At 38.3% G+C, this 11,673-nt stretch overlaps 1 protein-coding gene across 2 annotated transcripts; it reads right to left on the bottom strand.

Moving 5' to 3' along the window:
• Nucleotides 1–3,913: 3,913 nt before the first annotated feature.
• LOC107679681 (PR domain zinc finger protein 2-like) lies at nucleotides 3,914–10,633 on the bottom strand. Of its 2 annotated transcripts, XM_016475318.1 has the most exons (3): nucleotides 10,540–10,633; nucleotides 9,003–9,078; nucleotides 3,914–8,822 (listed from the first exon to the last, which is right to left on the bottom strand). In XM_016475318.1, exons 2-3 carry the CDS (start codon nucleotides 9,019–9,021, stop codon nucleotides 4,327–4,329), a joined length of 4,515 nt encoding a protein of 1,504 aa, XP_016330804.1. In that variant the 5' UTR covers nucleotides 9,022–9,078; nucleotides 10,540–10,633; the 3' UTR covers nucleotides 3,914–4,326. The 2 variants fall into 2 exon arrangements, with proteins under 2 accessions (XP_016330804.1, XP_016330795.1); XM_016475309.1 differs by lacking the exon at nucleotides 10,540–10,633 and having other exon boundaries at nucleotides 3,914–8,841; nucleotides 9,003–9,036.
• Nucleotides 10,634–11,673: the final 1,040 nt, after the last annotated feature.

Raw genomic sequence — 11,673 nt, 5'->3', positions numbered from 1 at the left:
TCCGGTGCGTGAGGTGTGTACGCGCTCTGGCGTAGTTTACGCAAGCGCCGGAAGTGATCTCTTGTGCGCATACTTCACTCATTGTTTACACAGTGCACAAACATTGTAGGTACGACGGCTAATCAAAATGGTACTTACTTGCGCTCATCTGGATTGTTCAAACCGACTTAAAACTAACAGATTACGTTCTCTCGTGCGAACTCATTCGGGAGTTGTTGTTTTTTTTCCATGTATTCCCAACTTCTGAGCCTGCTCGCCTGAAGTTATGGTTGATTGCTCTTCGACTGGATATCAACACACCCATTAACGTAAACTACGCCAGAGCGAGTACACACCTCACGCACCGGATGCCGTGCGCGCGCTCAAAGCAGTAGGACATAGTGGTGTATTAGAGGTAAAATATTATATAAATACTGTTCGGTTTCTCGCACAAACCGATCGTTTCGTGTCTTAGGACATCAATGTGTCGTCACGAGCCGCAGGGTTTAATTTGGATTTGTCTGTGCATGTTTTTCCTAATTAAAATGTATACTTTTACTCCGATACATTTCCCCGAAGTATATTCGTTACTTACTACAAAATAGTAAGAAGAACACGGACTGCATGAAAGCAGGTTTGACGAATCAGTGTCTGGCGCTTGCAAGTTAGACTCCTAAAAGCACCTTTGCTGATGTGCAAACCAGTGCGCGCACAACCGCGGATGATTCATTTTCCACTCAAGTCGAGTCTGGGGTGTGCGATACAGCATCGTCTGCGATAATATGGTAAGTGTTGTTGTAAAGATGTGCGATCTGACATTATCAAGTAGGCTATATCACCAAATCACACACAGAGTGCACGCACATTGATTTATTAGTCTATTAAAACTCAAAATTCTAGGCATTCTAAATTGTAGATGGCAAAAATGCTTGTGTATGCTTTTTATATTTATATAATTTAATGTAGTTAACTTAATCTATATCACACAATGAGTACCGTTTTTGTGCAGATATCAGCTTGAACACATTTAATAATCATTTTATACAAGTTCAGTAAAGCATAAGTGACTTACATTTTAGACATAATATTGCTTGTGTTTGCTCAATTTTGCGAACGAAAATAGTTCCAAACAAAGATCACATCACTGTTTTGCGTCTCTGAGCAACGGAGGGTATTTACTTATTGAATGAATCAGCGTTTTGAACAAATCGGTTGAATAAATGATTCAGTAATTCACTCATTAACACAGTCAAATGCTTGGTTTCTGAATGAATCAGTCGTGAGCAATGGACGGTGTTTACTTATTGAATGAATCAGCTTTTTGAACGAATCGGTTGAATAAATGATTCAGTGATTGACTCGTTAACACAGTCAAATGCTTTGTTTCGGAATGAATCAGTCGTTTGAATGAATTGGTTGAATCTCAATGACTCACTCATTAACAGTCAATTGCTGTCACCTACTGGCGGTTTTAATTTTACATTTCTACTATTTTTTTCATGTTTTAAATTATTTAAAATATCGGTATTCAACATTTTATGTTAAAAACAAATTGTATATATATATATATATATATATATATATTTGCTTCTTTTCCATTTTGCATTTACTTGTACTTTTATTTTTAATACTTAAGTACGTTTAAGATTAAAAAAATACTTTTATTGTAAAAGTACAATAAATATCACATACTTTAAGACTTCTACTCAAGTAATATTCTAAACGGTGACTTCAACTTCTACCAAAGTCATTTTCTGGTAAGATATCTGTACTTTTACTTGAGTATGGCTTTCAGGTACTTTATACACCACTGCATAAAACCATGTCTGCATTTGTGATCGGAGAAATGACAGACAACAAGCGCTACTCTACACTGCTCAAAACTCACGTTTGAATCATCAGTGGCAAATTCTCCTCATATATAAAACACCTGTGATTCACAAATACTTGCTAAGGAACTCGCATTCACATAAAGTCGCCTTGTTGACAAGTTTGGGTGAGTAAGGGCAAAACGCAGTACTTTCAGTGACCTGTAATAGGCAGTATCACATCTTTTGTAGCAGAAATAAACTGCTGCAGAAAAAGCTAGGTCCATGCAAAATGTAATGTGTAACTGCAACACTCATTTCAAATGTAGTGGAGTAAAGAGTACAGATAATCATTCAAAAATGTAGTGAAGTAAAGAGTAAAAGTTGCTAATATCTTTGATACTCAGTACAACTACAAAGTACCCAAAAAGATACTCAAGTACAGTAATTAATTACATTTACTCCAATACTTTACACCTCTGAGTAATGGTGAACTGAACCAGTAACTGAGAGGATACTTAAGTCACAGTTCTGGTTTTGCATATCAGTTTTCACATATGGCCCATTATGAGTAAAAAAAAAAAAGACAAATAGTTTTTAGTCATATTCAGTATGTGTTTATGAGGCTTGTGAGTGCTGTTGGAATGCATCTGAAATGTCACTGACATCCTTCACTCTTGGGATGCTACTTTTTTGGGTAGGATAAAAAAACTGATGTATCTTATGTTTATGATATAGTGTCTGATGTTCAGATTGTTTGGCTTGTACTGTCATTTCTTTTTTGTGACATCATGCAATTAGGCAATGAAAACGAAACACACATTCATCGAACTTTAAACACAACTTTAAAACAGCGCAATTTATTCAATCATTCGAGAACAAGGTTTCTAAACTATACAGATTCAACCCAACCCTGGAGATGTTGAACATTATTTTACCAATTCCCAGACCACACTCACATTTCACATTAAAGAAGCTTCTGAAACCCTTCAAGCCTGCAAACCTATTTTGGGTCAAGAATATGAATGCCACAAAGCAAACTTTGTGGCAGGAGATAAATATTGGATTAAATATGTGAATTTTAGCAAAGTTACAAAAATGATTTTTCCGTAGGCCTACAATATTTCAGATTTTTTTTTTTTTAAATCTCTGCCAAGTATTACACCACACCATCATAAAGGTGTAATGAAACTGCAGTGGAACCTCTATGTGAGATGGTTAATGACTACATTTCTTTCCAGAAGATAAGTTCTGATATTATTACTGTAAATGTCTCAAACAGGCATGCTTTAGTAACATTTTCAGTCACAACAATCAATCAAACTGTAAACAATTCAGTGTTCATATGAACTTTAATTAACCTTTTACCCGTTAACTTGTTCTAAAATATTGGATCTAATGAAAAAAGAAGTCTTCTAATTAAAAGAAAATATTATTCTGTAACATTTTTCCTAAACAATGCATCTATTCTTCATAATGATTTATAAATGATTGACCCTTTTAGGCCTTTTGCTTAGTCTAATACCATGTTTACCATCAGAATGTTCACTCAGCAAGACACAAATTTGTGCAAACTATTGAACAATCATCTTTAGAGCTACATTTCCAGACAAATGCTTTCTTATTTAGCAAATAAATATCTTCCCCAATGCTTCCCCAACATATGCATCAAAAAACGAGACCCATTAAATATGACGACTCATTTGATCACAAATAGATGGCACAAAAAAAGCAACGATGAGAGAAATACAGAGACTTTTGACATTTAGTCATAAATATTCTTTGTGAACAGAATATAGATTTCTCCTGCTCCTCGAGGTGCAGATGTTGTCAGGTATGCAGTATATTCTGACCCTTCTTTTTCCTCTCCTGCAGCATTTTTGTTATAGTGCAGAGAGTCTGATATATAAACACTACCACTACCACTCAAACATGAAATATCTGGCATGCATGAAGAGTTCAGACTGCATCTATACAACAAGTAAAACACAACTAACACAATCTACAAAAATAGAAGCGAGTTACCATTACAATAATTCCTGTGCTCCAGTGAACCTCACTGAACACATCGTCTTTTAAACACAGAATACTTACATTAATAAGTAATTACTTAAGTGCATGAGTTCAGGCTTTAATTTAACACGCCTAAACCAGCATATCAAGGTCATTTGAAAACCACAGGCAGGTGTGTTAGAGCAGAGTATAGGAGCTAAATACAGATATCCAGGAATATCGCCCCCTGTATTAGCACATTAAAATTGTTCCAGACAGCAAATGTATTTACAAATGAGAAGTTGATATCTTGATGTGTAATGGGATTTCATAATGCTTAGAATGTATATTATAGCCTGCTTTGTTTGAGATAGTAAATGAAAAAAAAGGCTTTAAGAGCGTTCTTATTTCAGCCATCATTTTAAGTTTGTTTAAACAGTGTCCAATATTTAGATGGATCATATTTACAGATAAATGTTGCATTGAGGAGGCATTTTAAGAAAACAGACAGTCAACATCAATAATCATTTTTTGTTTATTTCACATCTCATTTCTTGACTTGAAGAATGACAGGGCGCATGATGATGTTGTGACTGCCTGGCTGTTTAAGTACTGTTGCTGTGGTGCTGGCCTGCTGCACACTGCGAGTAATGGGTCCTCCTACTCTCTCTCTCAACCTCAGAGACAAATGGTCCTCTCTTCTGGGCTGTATCTTTATATCGCCCAGTCTCTGCTCCAATTTTCTACCTAAAGCATGTACCCGAACGCCGGGCTCCTGAGAGTTTACCTGAGCGACAGATGAGAGAACTATCTGCTTTGAAGCCAGCTGTGGCATAAAGCCACTCTTTAAAATAGGCTTGCCTTTTTTACTAGACTGAACCACAGATGTTGACAGAATTGTAGATCTTTTAAGCCTAAAATCCTGAGTGGTATCAACTGCTGCATTTTGCTTAATGGTCTGATTCTTTGTTATTGTTTTTGGCCCGTGGTCTGACCCTTGTGGCTTTGCGCTCAAATTTGCAAGTTGTCTGCGAAGGCTCCCGTTGTTCTCCTGGGCTGAAACAATGCTGAGTGTTCTTTTTTTGGAGTTTCTACTGGCTGGTCTCATGGGGCAGCTAAAAGCTACGTGTTTCTTTAAACTGGCATTGTAAGTAAACTCTCTCCTACAGTGAGGACATGCAAAAATGCCCAGGTCATCATGAGCAAAGGCCTTTCTTCCCCCAGCAGGTCTACCCCTTTGCACCAGCTGAGATTTCTTCTTATTCAGGATACTCATTTTTATCTTAACTGGTGATTCGTGAAAGTTCATTTGTCTTGGTTGTCCGACCTTCTGAGAGAGATTCTGCTTGCTATTAACAATCCTTGCAGGTGATAACACCCCATTTTGTGCTTTTGCAAACTGCTTAAGTGGTATAGGGTTCTTTTTAGGAGTGTATCGCTTCTTGTCGCTAGCATTAGCACAGGCTAAGATGTGCTTGTGCAGTTCAGGCATGTTGTCAAAGCTCTTACCACACTTGGTACAACGAATGGCTGTGCTGAAGGTCTGAGGGATGTTGTGGGTGGTAAAGTTGGTGGCCGATGCTGCTGTCGTCCCAGTTGGTGTCCGATTGTGGTATGGAAAAGGAGGCGGTTTAAAACTTGGATAATGTTGGTTAATGCCTAGACGTACATCTTGGCCTTTTGATTTGACCCCTCCTGATGCCATGATTTTTATTGTTGTGAACAGCTCCTCAGAAGTGTTGTCCAAGGCATCCTTCTCTTCTTTTGAAGTTGCGTTGTCAGATTCTTGCTTAATTTCTGTGATTGGAAGGCCTGGATCAGTAATGTCAGTTTTGGGACTGTTATGATTTTCAGGTCTTAACTTGCCATGTACTGCTTCAGTGTGTGAGCACTCTTGACCAGGATGGAGATCTCGCTGATGCTGCTCCAAGTTGCAGAGAAAGGCAAATTCCTTAGAACATGTTTTACAAACATAAATTTTACCAATGCCATGATAACTGGATCGGTGCTCCAGCAAACCTGTGTCACTCTCGAACAACTGCACACAAAATTCACATTTATAGGGCCACTCTTTTGAGTGCTCACCTACATGTTGCCTAAGAATCTTCATGGACTGGAAGGGCTGTTCACAAACATTGCACATGAAGTTCTTGCAAAAAGGATGCAAGGGAGATAATTCTTCTTCAACTTTGTTTTCCTGCTTAGAAAAATCAGAGGACTGGATATTTTCCTGTCCATTCTCATTGCTCTCTGCCTCAACAACATTGGTGGAAGCAGTGAGAGTCAATGTACCATCTGTATAACTTTTTGACTGCTCTGTAGATGCCAACTGTGTGGAGGTTTCAGGCAGTAGGGTGGTGTCAGGACTGCGAGGTTGTGGCTCAGATGGGACATAAGGTTCTTGCTGTAATGCTTCGACAGGAATTTGATCTGAGAGACATTGAGCAGAATTATGTTGGAGAGCTGGAAGAATATTTTCTGTAGATTGCACTGCAACTGTATACTCTATAACAACAGTGTTTGGAGGAAAAGCCAAGGACGTGATGCTGGACTGGTTAACAGGCAGAGATGGAGAAAATATCTGTGCATCAGAAGCTAACACAGAGTCTACAACCAATGTTCTTTGAGCTAGTTCACAAACAGAAGGATCAGCAACCCAGTGAGAGCTTTGTAAACTTAGTGAAGGGACTGCAGGTATAAGGGTTTCCAGACCTCCAGGAACAGAGGACCCCCAGTCAGGGATTGTCGTTTTCAAATCACCCTGTGAAAGATGTACAGGATTATCAGCACAGTCTTCTACAGACCCTGTGGGTGGTTCAATGTCAGTTACCACGAAGGCTGAATGAAGAGTTTGAATGTCCTGAGTAGTGGGTTCCATTGTGGGAGTCAATAGAAAGGATACAAAAGTTGGAGACAAAGAAGGTGAACACTGAGGTGAAGGGACTGGGGAAGCTGGATGGATACTGACAGGAGCGAGCAGTGGAGGGGTTGGATTGATTGAAGCAGGAGGAAGAGCCAACTCAAACAAAAACTTTTCAGGTTTTGGTGGACCTGCATCAGACACTGCCACAACTGCAAGGTTTGTTATGTCAGGGACACTGAGGACACCTGCAGTAGCTGGAGCTTCAGCAGAAGGAATGTCTACCCGACCATAATCATTCATAAGTACCTTCTGAAGCATACTAGAGTTAGATTTACTCTTCCTTAAAGCAAGCTGAGTCAGGTAGACTCCAGCTGAGTCACAGTCTAAACTCTTTCCACTAATACTTAAGTCCAGAATGGACTCTGCTAAGGCATCGCTGCTCTCTTGCTTAACCACAGAATTTGAGAGGTCCAGTGGCTGTTGATTACAGGAGTTTCCACCAGTTCTTGATACAGAGCAGTCCAACGGCAAGATATGTTGCTGCATTGGAGCTCCATCAGAGCTGTTAATGGGTGAATTCAAAGGCTCAGGTTCTTCATTGCCCAAGAGGCTCAACCCATGGCTCTCCAACTTTGACTTCTTGGCGTTTGTAGAATCCTGATCTTGCTTTTCTATATTCACATCAGGGGTTTGCTGTGGTGAGCTGGGAGGGGAGGTTGTCCTTCTCTTAAATCTAGTTGTTGTTGCAGGTAAAACAGTCAGGGATATGGGAGGACCCAGTTTGTGGTCATCAGCAATCAGTGCAAATGCTGGTTTACTGCCATCCTGATTCCGAAGGATCTGCTTGAGTTTGGGAGACAGATAGATAGTTTTTTCCTTGTGAAAGGCAACTGTCTCAATGCACTGAGGTAAATGAGCAGTGACCAGCGGAGTTCCAGATGTAGAGGACAGTGTCAAGGATGACCAGGAAGATGAGGAGGTACTCAAGATGGATTCAGACTCTAATTCTGTTTTTATTTGTGGGAGTAAAGGTGGGGTAGACGTCCTACGTCTGGTTGAGGACTGCTCAGACAGGTCAGAGGTAAAACTGCTGGATTTGGTTTCTAATTTAAGAGCTTGTGTAATTTGAGCTGGACTGATTATAACAGCATTTAATCCAATCACAGCAGAACCACCAGAGTTCATCTCAATCACCTCACAGTTACTTACGGCACATGTTGAGCCAATTTTCCCATCTATGTAGAAGCTAAGATTCTCTGAAATGTTACTGGAGATGTCAACCATGTACTCCCTTTCCTGATCAATGTCCTCTGCACACTGCGAGATAGCAGTATGGTTGTCCTGTGCCGTCTCAACAAGCTGCTGTCCTTCAGGTTCTTCAATGATTTTGACCTTCTTATAAACTCCTCTAGGAAGAAGATGGCGCTCATGGATCCTGCGCTGATGTCTCCTTAGACTAGTGTAAGTCCTAAATGCTTTTTTGCAGTACTTGCAGACATATGAGGATTTGACATCACTGTTTTTATCATCCTTTTGTTCACCATCAGCTACATTAATGCACTTGTTTGGCTCTGGGTTCTGTGATGCCATTTTCAGAGGTTCAGCACTGCCAGGCACATTCTGACTGGCAGTGCAAGGGACACCTGTGAGATCATCCGTCTTCCTATTTCTATTTTCATGTCTTTTCTCATGCCTCCGACGACTAAACAATGTACTGAAAGTTCTTCTGCAGCGACTGCATTTAAACCGTTGTGTGTGGCAAGTTGAAATAGCATGTGTTTGTATGTGACGCTGTAGGCCTTGACTACTCACAAACCTTCTCTCACAGTGAGGACAGGGTAATTCACCCTGGGGTTTACTACCCGGGCCAAGATCACCCTTAGTGTCATTTAAAGGTAACTCAGTCCCATAATCCTGTTTTATCATTACAGCATGCTCAATCTTACTTGTCTGACAGGCTTGATTTTGATTAACTAGATTTTGGGACACAGGCTGGCTTGCATTCTGTTTGTCTTTGCAGTCCATCTTCACATCTGTTCCTCCTTCTATCCCTTTTTTTATCTCTCCCCCTTCTGGCTCCGAGATGCTATGAAGTGCCATTTCATCAGAGTGGGCATCTTGAACCTCGGGCTGCTGGAGAAAAACCTCTGATGGCATTCTAGGCGCCTCCTCTTCCACAACTGAAACATATGAACATGCCTGTGACACAATGAAGAATTTTTATTTGCTGAAATAATAAGTGTATTAATATTATATTACACCCATTATAATACCCATTATAATTGGTACGATGCAATATTGTCCAACATATGTCTAATACATTTCTAAATGTACAAAATGAAGAAAAAAAAAAAACTTACTTTCATCTGATCTCCACATCTCTTAACTTCCTCTCTAATGCTTCTTCTGGGGTATGTAAAAGAGGCCCACTGTTGGCTGAGGGGAAAATAAATGCAGTAATATTTCTTGAAAATTTCTATGTAATTTTAGAATTAAGCACTCAAAGACAGCTCTAACTTAAAAATAACAAAGCATAAAGGATATCGCTATTAAAATTACACAGTTTGTTTATTAGAATTTGTTTGCGTGCAAGATAATTAACCAATTGGGTGACAAAGAGTGCAGTTGCTGATTCATGGCACGCTGCAATGTCATCTTAAACTAACCCAGGACAAACTCATACACATAACTGCAATCTAATTACTTATTTTCATGTCTGAAAATGAGTAAACAAAGGTTAACGAATTAATATTTACATTACATTATAAAGTTAAATAAATAAATAATAAAGCATACTTCTTCCAAGAACACTTACTCTGCCCTTCAACATAAAATGATCAATAATGCAACATATTCATGCAAAAGAAAAACATTTAAATTTTATTGGGGAAATGATTGTTGTAATATGGTTGTTTATCAGTTTAACCAATTTAAAATGAGCTAGGGTGAAATTGTTTTAAATTATTGTAAATGTCCACTGTCATCATGAGGTTACAATAGAAGTCTTGTTTTATGATTTGATTTGTGATCATGTTAATGGATATAAAATGACAGGTAAAACATCCAACATGTTTTCAGTTGGTGGTACAACCTACCCCACACTAAAATAAACATTTGAGGATTAAACAAAAAAGAAAGTGAGCACCTGTGGTTCATTTGTAGTCCACCTGTAAGACTGTGGAGGTGTGGGTGGGGTCAGATAAATTTAACTAAGCTAATAATATTAAATAATCTCATTTTACAGACGCCTCTTATAGGGTCACAGGTCGTCCTAATGCAGCAAACTGACAATTTATCAACACAATAGCAACAGGACCAGGCACAAGTCATTGTCTGCGATGCTCAAGAAATAACGTAATGCACCCATAACTGCCGCATTCCCGCTGTACATATGCGGACAATCGATTTACCATGCAGCGGCTGTTTATAATGTCAGGCCTATTTGGATTTAAGCATGTGCGCAAATAATTACGCACTTACACAACATAAATGCATGGTATCAGCGAATAGATTAAACTGTTTAAAGTGTGCAAACATGTCTATTGTACAGTCAGGGCGCACATGTTGCGGGTGTCTGACAGCCCTTTAAATAAGACAAACCCCGTTTGGCACTGTCGCTAAGCGCAGACGAGAAGGTCACTGGCAGCGACACGCTTCACGTTAAAGTGCTTCGACATGCATTTAGTTAGTGCACCTATATATCTCTGTGATTTTTACGACGTAATTACGTGCAAAAAAAAAAAAAAACATACATGGGTAGTCTCAGTGCTAACTCTCAGACAACATAAATAAGACTGACATCGCAAAGCTTCGGCGAGCCACTTTATGCCACATGATTTTGATTAGGTATGCCCTTTGGTCTCAGCATTAAATTGGCTATACCTGTGAATTGCTTACCAGCTTTGTTGTGACGCCTCGCTGCTTGAGTCTGGTGGGCACGCGCAGGACGCTCGCTATTGCAGACTGCACTGATGACAAGGCGCATGTGCGAGATCTCATGCACCTGTAGTTACATGAAATATTAGGCTACACGTAAAGCACAGGGACAACAGATTAAAGATTTTCTTTAACTGCATGCACTCAAATATTTTCAGGGAGGATGTTTTATTGACGAGATCTAGAAAGTATATTTTGTTTGGAATACTGTTGTATGATCAGGTAAATTATTTTGTTTTTCCACTTATAAATTTAAATGCATGAAAACGAACTTTTTTTTTTTTTTTTAAGTTTATATTAGTAATATTACCTCAAAGAGAAACAACAAACTCATCAATATTATCCAGGTATTGAATCTAATAGATTGTCATTAATAAATATGATTAATGTTTTAAGCATATAATTTATATAATTACATATTCATATAGCCTATTTGTTGTACATTTGTTTGTTTGTATATAAATATATTGTTTCATTATTCTTTTATATAAATAGTAAAAATGGCATCTAGGCCTACACAATAGGAAACCTTTTATGCAAATTGGGCAAATACATTCCAAATTCGACAACACCCACGATTTGCTGGTGTGTTTTTACCATCCCCTGTCACATGACAGCCTCACTGTAGAGAGTAGACAATAGATTTCTGCAGAAACAAAGCACACTTCCAGCTAACAAAATTATGTTCTAAGAACATTTAGCTAAAGTTCTCGTTCAAAAAGTCCAGTTTGTAAATGATTTATTATTATTATTATTCCAAAACAGTTTTTTTCTGCTTATGAGAATGTTAAAGGAACATTCCATTTGATCATTTTGCAAACATTATAGGAGTGTTGCTCTTGAATGTTCTCTGAAACAAGAACAAAAATGTTTCAAATATTGTTCCATGAACGATGTATAAATAATAATCCTTATAATTAATAATAATAATATAATTAATGTTTTTAATGTTTTGAGAACATTATTAAAGATCATATAACTTTGAACGAATATTCTATCAATGTTACTAAAAGAACTTCACAAGCCAGGACGTTAGCCAAAGTTCTGAGTTCTTTAAATGTAAGTTCTTTAAATGTAAAGTTATATATAAAGGTT

The sequence above is a fragment of the Sinocyclocheilus anshuiensis genome, unplaced genomic scaffold, assembly GCF_001515605.1.
Source record: "Sinocyclocheilus anshuiensis isolate Anshui unplaced genomic scaffold, SAMN03320099.WGS_v1.1 scaffold13, whole genome shotgun sequence".
In the NCBI taxonomy this organism is placed as follows: domain Eukaryota; kingdom Metazoa; phylum Chordata; class Actinopteri; order Cypriniformes; family Cyprinidae; genus Sinocyclocheilus; species Sinocyclocheilus anshuiensis.
This window is presented reverse-complemented; position numbering and strand designations above follow the sequence as displayed.